The 22668-nt window shown below is 44.4% G+C and overlaps 5 protein-coding genes across 6 annotated transcripts; 4 read left to right on the top strand and 1 right to left on the bottom strand.

The window, feature by feature from the left end:
* Positions 1 to 3763: 3763 nt before the first annotated feature.
* On the top strand, positions 3764 to 6048 carry LOC103984545 (uncharacterized). Its single transcript, XM_009402060.3, has 3 exons — positions 3764 to 4043; positions 5375 to 5490; positions 5581 to 6048. The coding sequence occupies exons 2-3, from the start codon at positions 5385 to 5387 to the stop codon at positions 5721 to 5723; spliced, it is 249 nt and encodes an 82-aa protein (XP_009400335.2). The 5' UTR covers positions 3764 to 4043; positions 5375 to 5384; the 3' UTR covers positions 5724 to 6048.
* A 4028-nt stretch (positions 6049 to 10076) lies between these two features.
* Positions 10077 to 11787, top strand: LOC135638852 (NEP1-interacting protein 2-like). Of its 2 annotated transcripts, XM_065152341.1 has the most exons (5): positions 10101 to 10332; positions 10694 to 10872; positions 11001 to 11084; positions 11170 to 11337; positions 11404 to 11787. In XM_065152341.1, exons 1-5 carry the CDS (start codon positions 10170 to 10172, stop codon positions 11524 to 11526), a joined length of 717 nt encoding a protein of 238 aa, XP_065008413.1. In that variant the 5' UTR covers positions 10101 to 10169; the 3' UTR covers positions 11527 to 11787. The 2 variants fall into 2 exon arrangements, with proteins under 2 accessions (XP_065008412.1, XP_065008413.1); XM_065152340.1 differs by having other exon boundaries at positions 10077 to 10332; positions 11170 to 11787.
* Positions 11788 to 13278: 1491 nt separating this feature from the next.
* Positions 13279 to 17043, top strand: LOC103984547 (probable protein phosphatase 2C 60). Its single transcript, XM_018826643.2, has 6 exons — positions 13279 to 13538; positions 13626 to 13770; positions 13847 to 14269; positions 14659 to 15026; positions 15673 to 15909; positions 16530 to 17043. The coding sequence occupies exons 3-6, from the start codon at positions 13951 to 13953 to the stop codon at positions 16794 to 16796; spliced, it is 1191 nt and encodes a 396-aa protein (XP_018682188.2). The 5' UTR covers positions 13279 to 13538; positions 13626 to 13770; positions 13847 to 13950; the 3' UTR covers positions 16797 to 17043.
* A 623-nt stretch (positions 17044 to 17666) lies between these two features.
* LOC135637575 (uncharacterized) lies at positions 17667 to 19139 on the top strand. The gene is made up of 2 exons (XM_065150187.1): positions 17667 to 18073; positions 18163 to 19139. The coding sequence occupies exons 1-2, from the start codon at positions 17727 to 17729 to the stop codon at positions 18815 to 18817; spliced, it is 1002 nt and encodes a 333-aa protein (XP_065006259.1). The 5' UTR covers positions 17667 to 17726; the 3' UTR covers positions 18818 to 19139.
* A 207-nt stretch (positions 19140 to 19346) lies between these two features.
* Positions 19347 to 21976, bottom strand: LOC103984549 (pentatricopeptide repeat-containing protein At1g20230). The gene has a single exon (XM_009402066.3). The coding sequence runs from the start codon at positions 21927 to 21929 to the stop codon at positions 19692 to 19694; it is 2238 nt and encodes a 745-aa protein (XP_009400341.2). The 5' UTR covers positions 21930 to 21976; the 3' UTR covers positions 19347 to 19691.
* Positions 21977 to 22668: the final 692 nt, after the last annotated feature.

Below are 22668 nucleotides of genomic sequence, written 5' to 3'. Positions count from 1 at the left end.
GCGGATCCAGGCTTGGAGCACTGGAAAGCAGTAAAGTGTATCCTTAAGTACTTGAGAAGGACTAAGGATCTTGTACTAGTATATGGAGGTAATAGCCTTAAGGTTGAAGGCTACACTGACTCAAGTTTTCAGTCTGATGTCGATGATAGCAAGTCGAATTCAGGGTATGTGTACACCTTGAATGGAGGAGCAGTGTGCTGGAAAAGTTCCAAGCAAGATACCACTGCTGACTCGACCACAGAGGCGGAGTACATTGCCGCATTAGATGCAGCAAAGGAGGGAGTTTGGGAGTCGATACAGATAGCGACAAGTCGACTTCCTTATATTGCGACCACTATGGGGTGATTACTCAAATAAGGGAACCCGGGTCTTATCAAAAGTGTTCTGAGGAGGTTCCAGCTTATAAAAGAGATCGTAACCCGAGGAGATGTAGCAGTGGAAAGAGTTCCATCCGAAGATAACATTGCAGATCCACTAACAAAGCCATTGTCTCAGATTGTCTTTGAGCGTCACAGGGGTCTGATGGGGATCAGACACATAGGTGATTGGCTTTAGGTCAAGTGGGAGATTGCTAGTCATAAGTGCCCAGCAAGCCAATCACGTGAGTGATGGCACGTGTGACTTGATACAGAATCTTTTTGCTTATTATATTTTGGCGTATATCACTTTATAACTATTGCATAAATGCATATATATTGTGATGTCCTTGGATTTGTGCAATGGGAATCGGATCGTGATGAGATCACGATAATGAGACCAATTCACCTTTAAACACATATCCTAAATAATCCCGGTCATAGGTTACTCGAGAGGGACATCGTGATAACCGGATAGACTGGTGTGCTGTATACCCGTCCATATGATGGATGCAGCTGGTCTCATAGCTGCTCGTGTAGGGACACTAGGGATACAGTACAGGTGCTCATTGGAGAATGAGTTCACTGATTGATCCGCTTACGGAATGCTGGATGGTTGATGATGCCTTATTGTCAGACAACGATTCCGTAGTCCTAGTGGTGTATCTGGTTCTTAGACTTGAGACACCAAGGATGTCCTGTATGAGTGCTCCACTCTTTGATACCAGACTTATAGGTTTGGCTGTTCCCAGATCTAGTACAGCTGGCCATTGGGAGTGGTAGTCGACCTTACGAGGGCTATTGAGTGTCGATAGAGGATCATCCACTCTCGGCATCATGAGAGGTATATCCCATGTGTTCTTGCTCAGACAAATCCCTGGCCAGGGTCATTCGGGTTGAGAGAGAAAGAGTTCTCCGGGAGAATCCGATTAGAGCGAGACTCGAGTAGAAACCGTATGGGTCTGACAGCACCATGCTCGATATACGGTCTCTGGGATATTAGATGGATGAGGGACTATAGGTACATGGTAACTGAGGACAGACAGGTCCAATGGATTGGATTCCCCTGTATCGTCTGGGGACTACGGCGTAGTGGCCTAGTACTTCCGTAGTCGATGAGTCGAGTGAATTATTACAGAGATAATAATTCACTGAGTTAGAAGGAGTTCTGACAGGTATGACTCACGGCCAGCTCGATATTGGGCCTAGAGGGTCACACACATATGGTAGGCATTGCGATGAGTAGAGGTTCGGATATGAGATATCCGACGGAGCCCTTGTCTTATTGGATGCAGATCCAATACCCACTAGGGAAAGGACCCATTAGGGTTTTGACACGGGATCTCTATAAATAGGAGGGATTCACAGCCTCATAGGCTAGAGTCTTTGCTTGCCCTTCCTATTCTCCTCTCCCTCTCCACCTCAGAGTAGGCCTGGAGTTTTGAGGAGCGTCGTCGCAACCCTGCTGTGTGGATCACCGCTAGAGAGGAGGACGCTTGACCTCCTTCACCCTCTCCTAAGGATCTGCAAGGAAACAGGGATATACGATCTCCCTAGGTAACACAATCTCTATACGCAGTTTTGTGTTTTTGCGGATTTTGCGCACCAATCTTCGCACGACGATGAACATCTTTTTGGAAATCGGGGATTTTTGTTTTCTTGTTCTTCCGCTGCGCATATGATGTCGCCCCCTATGATTTCCCAACAGGTATACCGCTCGGTACACCCAGGTGTACCGAGCGGTGCACTCACGTGTACCGAGCACTGTACACTGCTACAGTGTTACTGTACACTACTACAGTACTCGGTACGGTACGGGCCGGTCCGCGTACCGCTGGCCTGTCGGACCGGTACGTACCGCCCGTACCGGGCGGTACAGTCCGGTACGGCAAACCTTGCTATTTAGTCTTCGGTCGCCCCTCTACCTGCTGTACAAGGCATGAACATGCCAAAAGACAACGGAGAGACATAAGCATTACAAGATGTCGGTCAGAGGTCTTTATATTACTGTATGTGGGTCGATCGTACGCGGGCTGGCGTGGTGGACGTGCCAAACAGTGCCTTGGTACGGATTCTGACTTTGCATGTCTTGGGGGTGACGTCGCAAGTCGAGATTCCCGAGACGTGATGTGCCAAGCAACATCTTAGTATGGATTCTGACTTGGCATGTCTTGGGGGCAGCGCCGTAGATTGAGATTCCCAAGATGTGATATGTCGAGCAACGCCTTAGTACGGATTTTGACCGTGGCTGATGGCGTCGGCTATGATATGTCTTGGGTCCAAAATATACCGTATCAGTATTATTCTTAGACTTTCGTGATTCTAACAATCTCATTTGTTGCACCTTCTTGCTACGTGGGATCGGTGTCGTTTGGTATCAGTTGTTTTCTCACTACCTCCCAACATTAGATCGACTTTCGACGTTGAGAATTTGTAAGAAGAAGCAATGCACCTATTGTAACATTGATCTAAAACCTACTGATTATTTATTATTTTGATATTTATTTCATCAGTTTTCTAAGATCATCTTAGTTTATGATTTGATTTTTTTGACTTCTGACCCAATATTTTTTTGATTAAGGAACTAAGGCATCTTTATAAAAAGAAAATGTTTATTGCTGTAACTTTATGGGTTTTATGGAGCTTAAAATAATATTTTTTTGTTTTTTTTTACTCATCCTACCACTTTATTTTTCAAAAATTATCTTCAATCTGTATTTGGTGCTGAAATTGAGTGCATTTGAACAGAAGGGTTAGGTCTAACCTTTGCACTATTAAAAGATAAAAACCAATAACTCATTATATTAAATTAAATTATGATGGTTTTTGGTATCATGAGTGTGATATGACATTGGTTAAACTCTTAGACAGAGCGTCGATGTAGATACAGAGTGGCGAAAGGATCAACGTTGCACTTCGGGTAGATAAAGCTGAGGAGCTGCCTTCTGAGAGTGTCCTGATCGCATGGCGATTGCTATTGGGCCTTATCGTTGTTGTCCTTGCATCGACTACCGTTGGGGGACGAGGGTGTCGAGTAGTGATGAGATGGGCCACGCTGACACGTAAGCGGAGCCCAAAAGGAAACGCAAGCATCGAGCCAACAACATATCTCGAGGACTCGATTTTATGTTCCTTTGGGGGGCAAAGAGGCGATGATGTTGGCACGGGCAACACGATCATTGTGGAGGCAATTGACGTTGTGGTGAAAGAAAACTTTATTGTCGTCGGAGGCGGTCAAATAATTGCATCAACATCAACGCTAACAACATCGTCATTTATCATCGAACGTTAAAATTATATTTTTATTTTTTATTTTTGTATATCTGTCAATAAAACTGAGATTGTTATGATAAATGGATCAAACTCGTGTAATGACTGAAATACTAAAAAATAACTGGTTTGGTTAATAAGCTCCGTACTCCAAACTCTCTGTTGACGTCGATTGTGTGTGTCAGATTTTGATCGAGTTCATCTGATGTTCTTAGTCCACTCCAATATCAAGATCATGCTCACTGGAATCTAACCAGGCGATTCGAAGTCTTCGGGCTTTGACCAACGAGGTGTCTCTTTAGAGATGCTTTGCCTCCTTTAAAGCCGAATGGTCTAAGCTCGTGCGTGCTTCACTGTTGGAAGGACTTCTTTGTATCTCCCGAATCAGCCGCCATTTTACTTCGACTCCGTCTCTGCGTATGTTCTCATGTCAATTCTTTCTGCACCAAACAAACGGTTGTATCATGCTTTTACACTATATAGTCGTAAATCTGATCGTCGCTGCGGATTTTTCATCTTATCCTCGGTTCGGTGTGGTTGATTTCTTGTGCTCTTGCATCAACATTTCTGATTTGTCGACTGGATACTGTCCTCCTCGTGCAAAAAACGTCCTGTTTGGATTTGTTTTCAACTTTAGAGATGCTGCTCTCTGTGTTAGCACTCGAGGTGTTTGTCGAATTGCCGTAGTGGTGCTTGCTCCGATGTAGCTTGACATAAATTTGGTGTCTTCGTCAGCGCTTATCTTTGATGAGGTCTCTAGCTAGGCATTTGTAGTAACTGTGCATCGATGACCAATGTTCACAAACACCATCATTCTGGTTGTGATGTTCGTAGGAAAGTTCCGTATGATTCACTATGGAGTGCCGGGAGTTATTGCGAATTTTTCAAACTTAGTGAATGGCAAGTTTCTAACTTTTGCCAATCAGAAATATCCTTAAAGAATGATGGGATTCTTGATGAAGCGATTTCACATAGAAACACAGGCTTCCAAGTGTTTGCTTGGAAGTGTGTCTTGGTGGTGCATGCTACCCAAATGATTTAACAGAGTTGTACTCCCACTCCCAGTAACTATTAGTTTTTCCCTTGGGACTCTTGATTATTGACATTTATGAGTCTGTTTCAGATTGTGAGAAGTACACTACGAATCAGATTCCAACTTAAGATCATACACAGAACTGAAATTTTCTTTTTTTGTATTTTTTCAAATAAATTAGTTAATCTTTATTGGCTATTTGATTGAGTTTTAGTTCATTTTCTTATTTATGCATCTTCCGATCATGACCAACTGAACACCGAGTCATTACCTTTCTGATCTTGCATATCTTATTACCAAAACCTGACATTGCCTATACACTTATGTTATTGATAGCAACAACATGTTCATCGTAAGAACACTGTAGCTTTCCCAAAAGGAATCGGAAGATTCCAATATGTTTGTGCCACTGTTAAATGATTGTCGATGATGGTATCATGACACATTCCTATTGGGTCTGATTCGAGCTGGTTTCCAGCATTGCTTCAGGTACCTGGTTTTCTCATAACTACATTCTATCAGCCACAAGTTCACTAATCTATAGTTGTACACATTAGTTCTAACATGCAAACCAGTGGGGAGAATCGTCTTAAAATGAACTTTAAGAGATATCATGACAGATGATATTTATCTTTTCAGTGGACCTGAAATTTGATATGCACACTTTCTTCTTTTAGATCTTCAGTGAAATGACATGATTTTTATACCTTTGCAGTGAATCTACTATGGTTCGGTATTTAGATCTGCAGAGCTTCATAGTTCGAGCTCGTGTACTGAAGCTTTATAGGCAGGCATTGAGAACTGCACGTCGGGCACCTACTCATGCAAGAGGTTAATCAGTAACTTGTTTTTTTTTTTCACTCTCTGCTCTTCTTTTCTATGATAAATTGGCAACAGTTGAAGAATCGATGATACCGGCAGATGAGCTGAGACAAACTATGAGGCAGGAGATAGAGAAGAACCGGTATTGCGATGATAAGCAGAAAATTCGCTTCCTAATTAGCGAAGGCTTGCAGAGATTGAAGGGTCTTGATGAGACGCTCGACATGACGGGCCATAGCTGATGCGCTTATTTGGATTTGATGCATTCTATCTTCTTTATAGAACTTTCAGAAACCCAGCAACCTTTCTTTAAAATGTCAAGATGGTCAAGGAGACATTGAGGACACCTATGCACTCTTATTATTTGAGCTTGCAAGAGATCCTGTTATATTCATCTTCTTGCATACGAGGTATAGGCCATCGTGTTTCACCGATGAGAAGCAAATCGATAGCTCAGGACTGAGCCCTCTTGTGAGCTTCTCACAGCCTCATTTTACGCATTAAATCAAGTAGAGATGTGTTTGTGAAGCACAATAACATTAAAAAATGGCAATTTATTTTGTATTCTGTGTAGGTGCCATTTCCAATTTGGATTGGCGGCCTGCTATCTGCAGTGGTTTTCCTTCTGATCGTGAAGCAATGAATTCGAGTACTGAATAAAAAGTAATGAAGCAATGAAGTTTTCTCTTAGTTCCCTAACATGGTAAGCTAAAGTTCCTCTGCACCAAACTTGTTCACAGATAATAATCAATTTAATTAGGTTAATGCGCGCATGTTTGTTCACAGAGCATGCATCCCTTTGCCTTATCTGACAACATACTTTGCATCTTCTTACCCCAGGTTCGAAGATACCTTCCATTTAAACCACCTTTAGCAAAAGCTTTTTCCTACGGTTCACAGACAGCAGGAGGAGCATAAAGAAAAGAGGAAAGGAGCAGAATACTCTTTGAGACCCATCAACATCCCACCGAGCACAAGCCAAAAGAACAGGGTCGATGGTGGCACGAGGAGAAGAAGTCCAACCTTTAATTGAATGTTGTCTCACTGAAATCCATGAAGTTCCCATCTCCTCCGACGCCGTCAAGCTCCCTCACCTGGATAAGGCCAAACTTGCGCAGTTCTGAACTAAGCTTTCTTCTTGACTGATGAAGAAGGTTATTGCAGAGATTCTTGCAGAAGAGTAGGTTAAGGGAGTGCAACATATGTTCGAGAACATGGATACTGATCGTAGTAGCGATACCATTACCTTCGAGGAACTACAACTTATGGATGCAGTAAGGTTGCAAAGTAGTTTTCCTTAACCTACATTCGTTTTCCTGTCACAATCAGATGTGGACAAAGAGTGCGAGTATTGACTGCATTGGATTCATGACTGCTACCATGCATCGCCACAAGCCAGACAATGAAGACAAGTGGTGTTCCAGGTACAGTACTAGAGATGAACGGAGAAATGCCAAGTCACATCTTGTACAGTATCACCCTACATGTATGCTTATGCCTTGATGGTGGAATCAATTATGAAGAATTGGAAGGTCACATATGATTCTGGAGAAAGCAAGGGATCCATCCCAAAGTAAAAGTGTGTATATCTGGTAAGCAAATAATGGTGTTTCGGTTAAATATGAATTGCAGAATTGAATCCAGGTTTCTTCGACTCACAGAGCAAGAACAGAGTAATTGTCTCCTTCATTGATCCATGACACTGTTGGCTTACGCTACATAAACAGTTCTTCCATAATTCCCTCGTCGGTGTGAGGCCAACCTATTTAGAGCTTAGATCACGAGAATCCATCCCAGAAGACAGTCGGTCCACCTGTTCTGAATAATGTCACCGTGCTGGTCTCCCTGCATTGGCTTCAAGAACTCTCCGGTCACCTCGACAAGATCTCGTTGCCTTGCCGTCCTACTCGTACTGCACCCATGACTGTGTAACGCTACTGTGGCACCAACACAGCAGGACAAACACAGTAACTTAAAGGATCCTATTTGGTTATCAGTGTTTGGGTTGGCAATGAAGGCTGCTGCGGGAGGGCAATCGGCAGAGCAGGCAGGCTTGCCCCTTGCTGCAAGGAAAAAGAGGTTTTCCATGATTCGAAAGCGGCTTTCGGTACGAAGACTGACCCCATCTTCTAGTCTTCTCCACATGCCGATCCCATATTCTTAACTTCAGCAAACATGATCATCAATGCCAATCAGTAGATTTCAACCACCCCACTATTATATCCCTGTCACGAGTCACATGCGCAACCCTAGAAAAGAAGACGACATTGAAGTAGCTGCGGTCCCAGGCATCAGCGGCATCCGGAGCTTGCTCAGTGATGGCAGTGACAGGGAAAGGCGATGCGATGTCAGTGGACCACGAGGAGAGTTGCCGCGATGTGCGATGGATGAAGGGTACTCATGGCTTTGTTGATTTGCTATTTCCTTGACATTTGATCTGCTGATTTGACTCCTGCAATAGAAAGCTTCATCGGACGAAAGATTTGCCGCCACCAAAACGCCGTGCGCCGCTGGTTTCATATTCTATTCAGGTTTGGTTCCGTCGTTATATGTGACACCGAAAGCTGAGAAGAGTATCAGAACCGGAGAGCATCAGAAGCCACGCCTTGGAAACATGAACATGTCGTCGGAGTTGACCGACAAACAAATCGTTTCTGTCCAGTGTGCAATTCTCATTTTCAGTTGAATTATATTTTCTGTCATCATAAATAATCGTGATAGGGAGTCCCAACACATACATACATACATACAACACTAATTCTATATATTTTTTCAAGTAAAAAGCAAATATATTTAATCAAAACATTGCGGTTAAAAAACCCATCCTGTTCTTCTTCTTAAAAACATTGCAATCTGAATTCTTCAAGGAGAAATATATTTAAGAGGTTAAACGGATGGTCGAGACGAAAAAAATACGTCAAGAAGAAGATCAATAATCCAAAGAATCAATAATAATAAGATACAGCCCGAGAAAATATTGAGTATAAAACTCGATGCGATTCGATGCTCCTTATTTATATTTATATTTTTTTAAAATTTCACTATATAAAAAAATAATGAGACTCTCCGAATCGATTCTTCGATTCCTATAGATATATTAAAGAACACATATGAGTAGTCAAAATATATTTTCTTCGTATTTTTTAATCAAAACTTGAGATATATAAAATATTTATAGAACATTTGATTTTTTCTACACTTGAATGTTTTATATTCCAAGTAACATAATTCTACGAACGATTTAATTTCTATTGCTAACACACCGAAGAAGGAAGGAAAGGGAAACAGAGGCCTCGCTTGGTGCAAAAAACTATCCTTCACCCTTCACTTTTCCTAATTCCATTTCCTTAATCTATTAAAACTACCGGTCTTCTCTTCCTCCTCGTTTTCTCCCTTCTTTTACTTCTCCATAATTTTCTTCTCTCTTTGCTTAACGTTTACGTAACATTCATAATAATAACATCACTCCTCCTTCGTAGAGTGATGTGTGTGATCTGCTACCGAACCGTTTGGTAGCACTCACCTCTTCCTTGTTCTACGGCCAAGTCCTACACTATACACTCTGCAGATAAGCTTCCTTCCAAGCTTTCCATTAGCATGGTAGCATCTACTTCACCCCTTTCATTATTTGACAACTGCCTTCGTCTCCACGCACTATCCAACTAAAAAACTTGATGACCAATCCACCGTGTAAATAAATATTTTTGTGTTGTGGATGGATGTGGGATGAGTTAAACGATGGCTTAGAGACATAACCACACCATCTGCAAGAGTGGTGCTGGGGGATAACACCGGCCGGCCGCTCATGACCGACAGCACCCTAATATAAGCTTCTTCTTGATGCAGTCCGTTGCATGGTCACGAAGAACGTTGACCGAGGACACCCCATTTGCTCTCTTGCTCGTAATGTCGTGAGCGCAGATTAATCATCTTGTCGGCCAACCTCTTTCAATTCCTTGTGGTAGTACCTGCGGTCATCCACAATACAGAGCAAGCGGAGGGCATTTCGTGTCTTCTCTTTCACTCGACCTCCTACTTCAAAATTGAAGAAGCTGCAGACGACGTTTTCCCAACCGCGAATGCTCGTACTGAATTCTGCCCTGCATGAGCTGTCTCATTTATTATCCTCACGATATTTAGGGCACTGCTAATTCTGAGTGCTACTAAATGGGCCACCTCACGAAGGACGGAGGTACACGTTCATTTGTCTCAGATTACATACAATACAAGTTCACGCCCATATCTTGGGCCACAAGTCAATTCCACGCCCATGATCTCTCGGGTCAGTTTCAGTCCATTCTTGTGTGATTCGAGGAGGAGGAGGAGCATTAGTTGGCATGTCTCCGTGAACTCAAAGAGAAAGTGCTTGTTGAGCACTTCACTGGTACTCATTGCACATCCGTGGTTTTCTTGCTGCGAGTCATTTTCTTGCAACCATCACCACAGAGAACCAGTGAAAAGGAACCGAGGAAGCTTCTTTAACCTCCGGCGTAGGTAGGACAACGTAGGGTTGCGAAAATACATGCATAAGGTCAAATACATTTCGTGCATGGGGGTCGGTTCTGCTCTTCATTCGCTCCCTCACTCTCAACATTTAAGCACCTCTCTCATATATGTCTCCCTCTCTCTCTCTGTATATATTACCCTCACGTCCACAGCCCATCCCACCTACTCCTCAACAGTAGGACATGGATTTCCTTGCCTCCTCATCCTCTTCTTCTTCTTCTTCTTCTTCTTCTTCTTCTCACTTCTCTTCTTCCGAGGGCAGAGAGAGTGACGGATACAGCTTCATGGTCTTTCAGATGTTTGGGAGAGTGCTTTGCGCCGTAGTCACCTGTGTCTTCGCGATAGGTCGATTGTTTCTCTTCTGACCCTCTCTTGCCTCCTCCTGTTTCTGCTGTTTGCCGCTGTCGGTGTTGATTGTTTCCAGTAGGGATGTCTCCCTAATTTTCTCATCACGCGAATATTTCTTTTCCGTTAGAGAGAAATAACATGGAGAGGGTGATGAATTGCTTGATTATTCCTACAATTTTCCACCCGAATTGCTTAATTTTCTCTGGATAACTGTCTCTGTTCCCGTGCCGATTCCTATTCTTTTCGTGAATCATCTAAAATATGCTTGTAGATCTTCCCAAGTATGAGTTCTTGAGCTCCTGCCGCTTCATACAGACGAGATATACCAACAAATGGTTCTCCTTGTCATGTTGTGCAGTTGGTTCATTGGTCGGGGCCATCACAGGTGCTCCCATAGGCCTAGCGACTGAGAGCGGCCTGCTGCGAGGTGCTGGAATCGGAGCTATTTCTGGTGCCGTCTTCTCCATCGAAGTTGTTGAATCATCTCTTGACCTCTGGAACTCCCAGGAGTCAGGGATTTGGAGTGTTCTCTACGTGGTAATTCTCCAACGCTTGTCCCTATTCTTTTGAAGCCTGAGCTTCAGATATTGCCTGTGATATCACGACCTTTTAGTGGCGCAACTCCGAATGCTTGATTCGAGTGAGTTCTAATTTGAGTTCTACAGATGGACATAATCTCTAGCCTATTGAGCGGAAGACTGGTTCGGGAGAAGGTTGGCCCAGCTGTACAGAGTGCAGTACAGAGTCAGGTATGTTTCTCTACCTGAGTCGCAGAGATTCAAACCTACTGAGACTACCCCTACCATGTGGTTTATATACGATGAACGTCCTCAGATGAGTGCTCTCAGTTTGCCCTTCATGGAGAGTCTCGATTTCTTCGAGACCGGAGGCATCAGAGGAATGCCCATGGATGCAATCGACAGAATTCCCAAGTTCAGAATTACTACCCAAGACCGTGAGGACGCAGCAGGGGAGAAGAATTGCTGCTCGGTCTGCCTGCAGGTAGGTTTTGCTGCTCCTGAAACTTGTGCTGCACACAGCTACCATTCACCTCACCTTTCGTCTCAGGACTTAAAAATTGGAGAAATGGCGAGGAAGTTGCCCCACTGCCACCACATGTTCCATTCGCCATGCATCGATAGCTGGGTCATCAGGCATGCCTCTTGTCCGCTGTGTAGGCGGGATGTTTAGATCTCTTCTCTCTGTGAATTTTGGTATGTACAAGCTTGCTTTCCTCTCTTTCGAGTCTCTCCTTTTACAAAACCAACAAGGGTGTATTCCCCTCTTTCCTTCTCGCTGATAAGCTAACTTCTCATGTACTAGCTTTCCTCATCTTCCCCTCAAACAAGTACTTGCCTCTTTTGTGATGGTAAAGTCCTCCCAGCTTAATATATTTCGTTCTCGGTGAAACTAAGGATGTGTTTGGCTTGAAAGAGAAGAGAGTTACTTCAACCCATCAGGCTTTCTTGGCTTTTAATCAGTTCCATCCTTTTCAACGTGAATAAATGCATATTAAAGCGATGCATGCACAGTCAAGAAATGTGTACTGTTGTTAGCTTTTACTGCGTATGATATTTATGCAATACATACATAGATTTGAAGAGACAAAGAGTATGGCAAAACAAGGTGTCATTTTTCCTCCGATGAGTAATTACATGCAGTCAGTAAGTAGCTGATGGATGATTCTTTGGATTACGCTACGACATGGTTGGCCGTGGCATATGGAAATGTTGCCAACACAGGAAGCTGAAGCCCCATGTCATAATCGAATTCAACAGAGGTCTCCTTGTCTCTGTATTCTGTCTTCTTCTTCTTCTTCTTCTTCTTCTGTATCTGCTGCAGGCGCGGCGCTGTGTGGGTTCTGCAACAGCACCAGAGGCGGTTGCACAAACGCATTAAAGCATGGGCAATTGATTATGACATCCCACCCAGCAAGAAAGGAGTAAGAAATTAGCCACTGCTACTCTAATTTTAGCAGCAGCAAGCAAGAACAATAACCCTGCGAGCAAAACACTCTTAGCAGATAGAAAACACGGTAGCATATCCTACCGCTTGTTCTAAGCTTGCACAGGTAGGCGGACATATGTCTATCCACCCCAAACAGAGGAAAGTATAAGTTTTCACATCAAATTATCTTTGTATACTAAATCTTGTCTGTGTGAGAGTAAGACGTAGATATTGCATGCTTATGCATGATTCACGATTTAGAGTCATCGATAATCTCAGAGATCCAATCCCCTTTCTTCTTTTCACGACTCTTTTTATATGTAGTGTGTGATCACTGCAACGAGATTCCCTGCATGGATGGCCACCACAAACTTAACAAGATCTATTGTCTGATGATGACAAAATTAGGTCAGGTGGGGATTAGACGTAAAGGTCAACCATGCACAGACCGGTCGGAGGGTTCGAAATCCTCCATCCACTCCCATCGCAATCGTAACCTAAACCACTTCTCCACCGCCATTATCGCCATTGGACACGATCAAATGGTCGCATCCTACGAGTGCGAGGGACCCATCAGTTGACATGGCTGCCGCGATCGTACCGGGACGATCCAACTCTCCACCGATGGCATTCTTGCGTTGCAAGCGGAGCGGCGGTTGCTGCCTATGGACCAATTGTTGGACCGGCCTTCGGTTCAATTGGGGTGGGGGGGAAGGAATCGTTCCCTCAAATGACGGTGGTGCGGTGATGTTATCGGGTCGGATCCGTCTGCATCCAAATAATACTAACGTTTTGACTAATTCCGAATCGGGTTTCGGTAACGGAGGTCATTTCCGGGGGGAGATGAGAAAAGGGGAGTACAGTACGCCTACCCATGGTTTACCTGATCTGCGCATCTGCACTCGTGTTTGTGTGGTGGTGGTGGAGCCCGTCGCCGGGGCCTGCGCCTCGCTGTCTCTGAGCTCTATTTGGTTGGATTCTTTGGGGGTTCTCTGTCTCTAATTTGTTCGTATCCCATATTTTTTTAAGCTCCCTCTTCTCTCCGTCTTCTTCCCTGCCCAATGGCTCGTCCGAATCGGGCCGGGTAATCGAGAGCAGAGCGAGAGGAGCCTCCTTTTTTCTATCTGTCCTTTTAGCTCTCCGCTTTGTTCGTTCCGGAATCCTTCGGCGGAGATACAGAGATCTCTCCTCCTGTGCGATTTGCTTGATCCCCGCCCGAAAGAGCCCAGATATTGCGTAATTTTCTTCGGAGAAAGGTCGGAGTTTTTTTCCTTGTTGTGATCTTTAATGAAAGAAAGGACAGGTTTTGATATGTTATTCTTGTTTATTTGGAGGAAACGCAGGATGCGTTCTTGTGGAAGGTAGGAAGATTGAGATGCTCTTTTATTTCTTTCGGATCAGTCGTTGGTGGTATTGAGAGACTGCCGAATTCGAAGCGGAAAGCAGCAATTTTGTTCTGTTTAACCGACTTGGCAATTTTGGAGCTTGGTAGTGATATTTTCGCTGTTTTGCGCTTTTTTCTTTATTTCACGTTCCTTCTTCTTCTTCTTCTCATAATCACTAGGAATTAAGAGAGATATGGGGCTTCCGCGGTATGATTTGTAATTGGTCAAGAACAATTTTTTTGATGTCGTCGAAAACCCGAGGCAGTTCCCCATAAGATGAGGGATGACGGAGAGATTTATGAACTTCCTAAGGTCCTGCTGGGGGCCGTCGTCACGGCGGCACGACCACTCGGGCACCGACGCTCTTGGGCGGCAAGACGGGCTTCTCTGGTACAAGGATATAGGACGGCTTGCGAATGGGGATTTCTCCATGGCCGTTGTCCAGGCGAACAGCTTACTTGAGGACCAGAGCCAGATTGAGTCGGGTTCGCTGAGCTTGCATGGGCTCGGCCCCTACGGGACCTTCGTGGGGATCTACGACGGACATGGTGGTCCAGAAACATCCCGGTACATCAACGATCATCTTTTCCATCATCTCAAGAGTAAGTTTCTGAAGCTGGAGTGTGAACCTTGTTGCCGTTGTGTACTTATTTATGTGGATGGTGCATCGACATCCTTCAATGTCCTGATCAATAGTTCTCCCTTAATGAGTTTGTGTTCGCATTATTCTGACCTTAGAACGCAATTTATCTTGACACATGGTATGATATGATTTTTTTTCCTAATGCTTCTGGTGTAATCAGCTCCATTTTGTCTCCTAGCTTTTCAGTCATATTCTAGGATTTGCTACAGGATAAGATTTCCATGTGCTATATAATTCGCGCTGGTCCTTTTTTGGTCATTCCGATGTATAAAAATGTTAATTCTTTATATGAACTATAGCCAAAAATCACCCCAGAGCATGCCATCTGATATATATGTTGCATGGCAGGATTTGCATCGGAGCAACAATCAATTTCAGCTGATGTGATACGGAAGGCATTCAAAGCGACGGAAGAAGGGTTCCTATCTCTGGTAACTAAACAATGGCCTGTGAAACCTCAGATAGCAGCCGTTGGCTCCTGCTGTTTGGCGGGCATTATCTGCAGCGGAACCCTATACGTTGCAAACCTCGGAGACTCCCGTGTTGTTTTAGGTAGGCTTGTCAAGGCAACTGGAGAAGTTCTGGCTGTCCAGTTATCAGAAGAGCACAATGCAGGGATTGAGTCAGTCAGACAAGAATTGCATGCCTTGCATCCAGATGATTCTGAGATTGTAGTTCTAAAACATAATGTTTGGCGTGTCAAGGGAGTCATACAGGTAAAAATTAATCAAATCGTCGTTATGCCAATTCATATTTTTGTTATTTTCCCTGGATGAGTATTAATCAAATCTAGAACTTTATGATGGACGAGTATCAATTTGGAGGAATTAGTTTCTCTTTTTAAGTATATCTCTTGCTGATTTTTGGTGGATGGATGTCCTCCACTCTATCCTATTGTCATCAAGGTCACATTATTCATCCTTTAGGTCTATGTTGCATGTGTTTCTTGTATCGATGCTTTTAATGGACAGGTTTTCTTTTCACGACAGCCTAATTTCTATATGGGTATTGGTGTTGATAGAAGATTGCTGCTATACATCCTGTGTAAAGCATTCTTCTGATTAGATGTTCATATTTCAAAATGATGCATGGTTACTCAAGAGTGATCACAAATAGTATCTCAAAAACGCAATGCATTCTACAGTATAAATTGAAATTCAATTATGCAAATAGAATTAATGAACAAAGTGTGGCATGCATGCAACTCTGAAAAGTTTACAGAGTTGAGATATTGGCAAAGTCTGCAATTAAATATTGTTAATTTTGGCAAAGTGTGGCATGTATATACATATATTTCCTGATGTTCTGCTTGTTATCAGCAGTAGGTACTGTAACTCTGAGGTGTTATGATCTTGCTTGCAGGTTTCTAGGTCGATTGGAGACGTGTACCTTAAGAAAACAGAGTTTAACCAGGAGCCTTTGCAAGCAAAGTTCCTTCTTAGAGAGCCTTTCCAAAGACCAATTCTTAGTTCTGAACCATCAATTTCTGTACTACCATTGCAGCCGCAAGATCAATTTCTGATATTTGCCTCTGATGGCCTTTGGGAGCATCTAAGCAATCAGGAAGCAGTCAACATCGTTCAAAATAATCCATGCAGTGTATGTTCTTCATCTCAAAATAGCTAGTTGTTAAATTGGGAGCACAACTTGTATATCACAATGAAGCCACATTCAATACTTATACGATCCAGAAATTAATTGCGAGAGTCTAACTGTTTACCATTGTTTGAGGGGAGATCTCAATGACAGAAATAGTTGATTTCTAACGGCATGTGAATTTATGTGAATAAGAGTTTGTAGTGGGCATGCACAATTTTACATGTTAATACAATCATGATAGTTGAATAAGTTTCTGATCGTGAACTTTCATTACTGATTTTTTTTTATAAACTAGAATATCATTTTCTAGAAGAACGGTTTCAGATTTTTAAGGCAAAGAGAATTGCATCCTTTTTTGTTGAATGTGAAATTATCTAGAACATTTTCAGATTGTAGAGTGAAATTCCTCAATTAGGCTAACCATGAATGTCCGAGCTGATTTGGGGTTTTCTAACTTCAATTTGTTTTCCAATATTTAGCTTTAATTTTAAGTTGATATTGTGCCTTCTTCCAAAAGATAACATTGTTACCCAAAGCTTCGCCACCTTTTGTCTTTCAACTGTAATGCTTCAATCTGCAACAGGAACTACATCATTAATCCTTGACATTGATTCTCGCAGGGAATCGCTCGGAGGCTTGTCAAAGCTGCACTACAAGAAGCGGCAAAGAAAAGAGAGATGAGGTACTCTGACCTAAAGAAGATTGATCGTGGAGTTCGCCGGCATTTTCATGATGACATTACTGTCGTCGTTGTGTTCCTCGATTCAAGTCTTACCGGCTGGGTCAGCTCACACAAAGGTCCAACAGTGTCAATAAGAGGTGGTATCGATCGTCCTGCAAGTTCTCTTACATCTTATGCAAGTGCGAAGCTCGGAAATTCTTACTGAAGGCAGATCATGTGGTTTCATGTTGTACTAAATTAAAGCACACATTTTTCCATACTGTTTCGATCGACTCTTCTGCAAGCGATGTTTTGCAGATGGTCAATTATGAATCTCACACGCTCATTAATTAAGGGATGTCCATCTTATCTTTTATGAACAGCAAGGAGAGGAGAGATAGAAATGTGAAATTTTGTTATCCAGGAACTTGTGGTTCTTTTTTGTTATATATTTCCATTTCCATTTTTCCATATATATTATCTTTTGGAATGTGTACATCTCTATATATTGTAGGAAAAGTATGCACTTTTCCTTGCAATTTAATTTTCCGGGCATAATGTTCATCATTCCATACTAATTATGTATTGCATGAGAAGATGGGAACAAACATATAGCAGCACACCAATGCGGTTATGCTTATCCAAAGTTTGCCTTATAAACATTGTTGGATTCGGCCACACTCGTGTTTAGTCATTTAAGATGTGGATTTCGATGAAAGCAGAGATGGTGAAACTTTGGGCTTTTGTCATATATAATGCGTCCAGTATTTGTGTTTATACAGCTCGACTTCTATTAACATCGATATGGTAATCCCCCCATTCCACGAGAATTATCATCCTTTGTGTTGACACTATTATATGTTCGTGCAACCTGACAGCCTTTGGTGAAGCTTGCGATTTCTATTTAGCTCGCAAATGCATCTTATTTCTTCATTGACTCCATTAATTCTTAGCTCAAGCCGATTAATTCGCAAATGTAATGTAATGTAATATAATATAATATAATGTAATGTAATATAATATAATATAATGTAATGTAATATAATTATACTATATTATTTAATGTAATATAATTATAATATAGGCTCGAGCCGTCAACCACAATACATTTTGCGGTCACTGCTGCGCATCGCGTGCAGCGGAACTGCTTGATCCAATGGCGACTCTCCCCTCCAAAGGCATCACCGTTCCCGCATCCCTCCTCCTCCTCACCGCGGCCGCCGCCCTCCTCCTGTTCCTTCTTCTGTCTTCTCTCTCCCCTGCTCCCTCCTCCTCGTCTGCTGCATCCTTCTCTTGCCCTACCACCTCCGCGGCCTCCTCCATCGCTGCGGCCACTGGACCCCCAGATCCGATCTCCCCGACCCTCGACGACATCGCCTGGCTCAAATCCCAACTCGTCCTCAACTCCATCCAGGAACCCCCATCCTCGCCTGCCGCTTGGCATTCCCTCCGCAAGGGTATCAACCCTCGCACCCGCGACCAGCAGCTCCAAGACCTGCGCCGGTCGATTCCTCTCCCATCGATCGACCCAAGTCCCTCAATTTGGTTCAAGTCCTTCAAAATAAAATCTGATTTTGATTTGTTTTCTGCAGGTTCAAGGGCGTCTCTCACTACAAGGGCGACGACGCCGAGAATCACACGGCCCTCCCTTGCCCCGAGGAGCTCCTGGTGGAGGAGCACCACAGTAATTACGGCGAGCCATGGGCCGGCGGCCGTGACGTCTTCGAGTTCCTCGCTACCGCCGCCAGTCTCTCGCCCGCCGACCACGTGCTCGAGATCGGGTGCGGCACGCTCCGAGTCGGCCTTCACTTCATCCGGTACCTCGACCCGGCCAGATTCCACTGCCTCGAGCGGGACGAGCTGTCCCTCATGGCCGCGCTCCGCTATGAGATCCCTTCCCAGGGTCTCCTCCACAAGCGGCCGCTCATTCTCCGAGGGGAGGACATGGAGTTCGATCGATTCGGGTCCGACGTGCTCTATGATCTCATATATGCTAGCGCGGTGTTCCTCCACATGCCCGACGCGCTGGTCTGGGTGGGCATGGAGAGGTTGTCAGCCAGGCTAAAACTCGAGAAAGGTCGGATCTTTGTGTCCCACAACATCAAGTTCTGTTCACGATTGGGCGGCGATGTGTGCACCAACAGGCTCACGAATTTGGGATTGGAGTACGTTGGGAAGCGTACACACGATAGCTTGTTGTTCAACCATTACGAGATCTGGTTTGAGTTCAGAAAGTTAAAAGCTTAGGGTCTCCATGGTTGCTGGAATTGGGGGGTTTCGGTTGTAGGCCAGGGAGAACGGGCATCGGCATATATCAAGAGCAAGGCAGTGATTGCAAGACACTGAAGGAAGATAAAGGAGTGCCTTACATCTTCTCCTCGTTACAGGCGCAGATACACCTGGTGAATCTGCATCATTGGTCTTCTCCTCCTGGGAGTTCGGTGGATCTTGCCATGCGTGTAAGAGTTCTTCATCTTCTGGAGCAGCTCCAGAAATGCAGTAAGTAAGAACTGTGTACTTTTACTTGGCTCTGAGGAATTCTTAGAATGCAAATTATTTCTTTTTTTTCCGCTGGTTGATATTTGGGTCAAATTGTTAACTACGAGGATTCTTTGGAATGCTAGCGTAGATCGATCTGCATTTCCTTCTCCTCGAAGAAATTTATGAAGAGATCTGAATAAGATAAAATGACAAAATCACCAGCTTTAAGCCTTCATTCAAGGCTGACACCCAAGAGAAGGAAAAGAAGCTTGAACCGATCATACCTTGAAGCATATGTCAAACTTAATGGGTTGCATTGGTCTCTCTTCTCAAACATAGGACCCAGATGAAGATATCATCAAGTTATCTATGCCAGCAGCTTTCTATCATCCATCAGACTTGCAAATCTTGTGGAAGTACTGACCAACCAATTCGAACCAATTCCTACTTATTTCTAGCTCCTTTTTACCTGTCTCCAATCACTGCCAACGAGTCTCAAGTCAACTGCTAAAGTTGGTAGATTCCATGAAATCTGATCTTGTTCCTCGGATGTATTCTTGATCCACCAACCCTTCATGAATTCTGGAAACCAATGGATTCGAGTGTTCATGAATTTACAGTCAACATTCACAAGGAATGCTCACCAGTAATCACCGCAAGAACAGCTTCCATCCTTGAAGTGATGAAACCGGTTTGTATCTCTTACGAGTATCTCCCTGCCCTCGAAGCTTGATATGAATTTTATAGCAGCATGACAGTCTCCACATATTCGAAGATTCTTGATCACCCGGAGCATAGTCCCTGTCGGCGTGCTAATGAGTCCCAATGCTACCGCTAACTTCTCGCTGTGCCCGCACAGGATCTGCTCTTTGTCTTGCTCCTCCACATCCTGCAACACGAAGTCGGTGCTCGGGAGGTACCCCAATCTCTTCATCTCTACACTAAGCTTCTCCAACCTCTCGGCAATCTGGCTCATCTGGGGATGTGATTTGTCCCCAGCCAACAACATGTGCACCTTGTTCTTGATCTCGATCCAGCTACATCCTGGGTCTTTCCTCACACCCATGTTCTTCATGACATCCCTCATCCTGTCCACCCCCTCCAACATCCCTTTGGCAGCATAGATGTTTGAGAGCAACACGTAACTCCCGGCATTTCCAGGCTCCAACTGGAATAGCTTCTCTGCTGCAATCTCTGCCAGCTCGACATTGTTGTGAATCCTGCAAGAACTGAGCAAGGCTCCCCACACACAGCCATCTGGCTCAAGTTGCATCTTTCTTATCAGACCATACGCCTCGTCTAGCCTTCCCGCACGACCGAGGAGGCTAACCATGCAGGCATAATGCTCCATTCTGGCAGTGATCCCGTGCTCTTCCTGCATCTCACCGAAGTAGCGCTCTCCCGCTTCTGTTAGCCCAGCTTGACCACAAGCAGAGAGCACACAGGTGAAGGTTATATGGTCGGGCTTTCGCCTGCATTTCTTCATCAAAAGGAACAACTCAATTGCATCCTTCGCCTTTCCGTGCATTGCGTACCCTCCGATCATTGCATTCCAAGAGACCACGTTCCGTGATGGCATTGCATCAAAGACGACTCGAGCATCCCTGATCCTACCGCACTTTGCATACATATCCGCCAGGGCGCTGCCCACGAACACATCCGCGAGAATGCCCTTTCGAAGAGCAAAGCTGTGGGCCGATTTCCCGTGCAACAAGGCTGCGATGTTTGCACAAGCCGGCAACAGACACGGGATTGTCACCGCATTCGGCTCCACCCCAACAATCTGCATCTCCCTGAAGAGCTCCAATGCTTCCATGTCCTTCCCGTTCTGCGAGCAACAAGCCACGATCGAGGTCCAAGACACAACATTTAGCTCCACCCCTTGTGCTTCGAAATTGCTAAATGCCTTTAGAGCGTCATCAACACGGCCGTTCCTCGAAAGTCCAGCAACGAGAGCATTGCAAGAGCCGACATCTCTTTGGCCCGCCTCATCAAACACTCGGACCATCTCCTCCGGGCGACCACTTTTTCCGTGCATATCGACTAGAGCACTGACGACGGAACTATCGGCTCCCAGTCCTGTCTTGGTGACATAGCCATGAATCTGACTTCCGATCACAACATCCTCCATGTCACCGACCGCCGAAAGCGTGCTCGAGATGCCGACCGCATCCATTTCAAAGCCCTCGGAGTGCATTCTCCGCATCAGCAGCACAGTGTCATAAGGACGCCCACTACGGTTGAAACCCACGATCATCCCATTCCAGGTGATCGGATTTGGCTCTGTGCCGGAACTTCGCATGCGTTCAAGCATCCGCAAAGCCTCGCCTACGTGTCCGTAAGTCGCGTAGCCAGCTATCATGGCGCTCCAGGTCACGATGCTCTTCTCCGCCATTCGGTCGAACGCTACGTGCGCGTCGGCCATCGCTCCACATTTGAGGTACATATGGACGAGAGCGGAGGCGACGAAGGGGTCCCCGGAGATGCCAGCCACAAGGGACAGGGAATGGAGCTGCCGGCCGAGGGCGATGGAGGGGAGAGCGGCGCAGGCCTTGAGAGCGGCGGGGATGACGAACGGGTCGGGAGCGAGGCGAAGGGAGAGCATGGAGGGAAGGAGAGAGAGGGCTGGGGAAAAGTGGCGGGATCGGACGAGGGCGGAGATGAGAACGGAGAAGGAGAAGGGGTCGGGGCGAGGGAGTGAGCGGAAGAGGAGAGCCGCATCGTCAAAGCGGAGGTGACGAGCGTAGAGGGTAAGGAGCTTGGTAGTGGGGTGGGCGTCGACGGGGACGAGGCCGCACTTGAGGAGGCCGGCGTGGGCTTGCTGCGTCTGAGGCAGAGAGGGAGATGAGCGTTGGAGGAGGTGGAGCGAGGTGGCCATGTATGAGGAAATTGCTCTGAGAGAGATGCTGAGAGTAGCGAGTGAGGAAATTGCTCTCATAAGGCACGCATGAAACGATCCTTATGGCTCAAAAACAATTTTTGATTTGATTTGAATTTTTTTATTGTACCCACACAAATAAATATTTAATTAATTTTATTAAAAATATTATATAAAATAATATATGCCGCTCACACATGAATTCAAATATAAGGGATTTAAACTTGAGACCTATTATGTATAGGGCTAATTTAGTTAGCATTTTAAAAGTTATATTTGGGACTCCATAATTTTAAAAATACTATAAGTTAGTTGACTTTTAACTCAATTATATTCCTTTGTTGGAAAATAGTGCACATAACATCGTGTGCAAAATTGGCACAAATAGATAATAAAAATAAGGATATTTTGATTAAAAAATAGGATTGTAGTTTACTTAAATTAAATTTGACTTACGGATAAACTTTCACCGTGGGACCCACGAGGGTCACTAGTTGTATAATTACATTTATATTAGTAATTGTTGTGATTTGAAAACCGTATCTCTATTGACTTACTCTTCCTCGCCTTCTAATTCGATATGTGATACAATGATGCGATGGTGCTAGCAACCTATTGTTGTTTTCATCTTTTTTACTATTTCCTTCTCATTCTATGTCTCTTGTGACTTCCTCTCATCTATCACCTCTTCATCTCCATCACCACATTAAACTCCACCACCTTGACCTAGCCTATCGAC

Source organism: Musa acuminata, chromosome BXJ3-5 (assembly GCF_036884655.1).
Source record: "Musa acuminata AAA Group cultivar baxijiao chromosome BXJ3-5, Cavendish_Baxijiao_AAA, whole genome shotgun sequence".
NCBI classification, from domain to species: Eukaryota; Viridiplantae; Streptophyta; class Magnoliopsida; order Zingiberales; family Musaceae; genus Musa; species Musa acuminata.
Note: the sequence above shows the minus strand (reverse complement) of the source record. Positions and strands in the feature narration are given on the sequence as shown.

Excerpts from the sequence above, each read along its gene's own strand:
- LOC103984545 (XM_009402060.3), top strand. The coding sequence starts at position 5,385 with ATGGTTCGGTATTTAGATCTGCAGAGCTTCATAGTTCGAGCTCGTGTA. Across the intron at positions 5,491-5,580 it reads GGCACCTACTCATGCAAGAG|ATGAGCTGAGACAAACTATG; the intron begins GTTAATCAGTAA and ends TGATACCGGCAG.
- LOC135638852 (XM_065152340.1), top strand. The coding sequence starts at position 10,170 with ATGGATTTCCTTGCCTCCTCATCCTCTTCTTCTTCTTCTTCTTCTTCT. Across the intron at positions 10,873-11,000 it reads TTTGGAGTGTTCTCTACGTG|ATGGACATAATCTCTAGCCT; the intron begins GTAATTCTCCAA and ends TGAGTTCTACAG. Across the intron at positions 11,085-11,169 it reads AGAGTGCAGTACAGAGTCAG|ATGAGTGCTCTCAGTTTGCC; the intron begins GTATGTTTCTCT and ends GAACGTCCTCAG.
- LOC103984547 (XM_018826643.2), top strand. The coding sequence starts at position 13,951 with ATGACGGAGAGATTTATGAACTTCCTAAGGTCCTGCTGGGGGCCGTCG. Across the intron at positions 14,270-14,658 it reads TCTTTTCCATCATCTCAAGA|GATTTGCATCGGAGCAACAA; the intron begins GTAAGTTTCTGA and ends GTTGCATGGCAG. Across the intron at positions 15,910-16,529 it reads TTCAAAATAATCCATGCAGT|GGAATCGCTCGGAGGCTTGT; the intron begins GTATGTTCTTCA and ends TGATTCTCGCAG.
- LOC135637575 (XM_065150187.1), top strand. The coding sequence starts at position 17,727 with ATGGCGACTCTCCCCTCCAAAGGCATCACCGTTCCCGCATCCCTCCTC. Across the intron at positions 18,074-18,162 it reads CAGCTCCAAGACCTGCGCCG|GTTCAAGGGCGTCTCTCACT; the intron begins GTCGATTCCTCT and ends TGTTTTCTGCAG.
- LOC103984549 (XM_009402066.3), bottom strand. The coding sequence starts at position 21,929 with ATGGCCACCTCGCTCCACCTCCTCCAACGCTCATCTCCCTCTCTGCCT.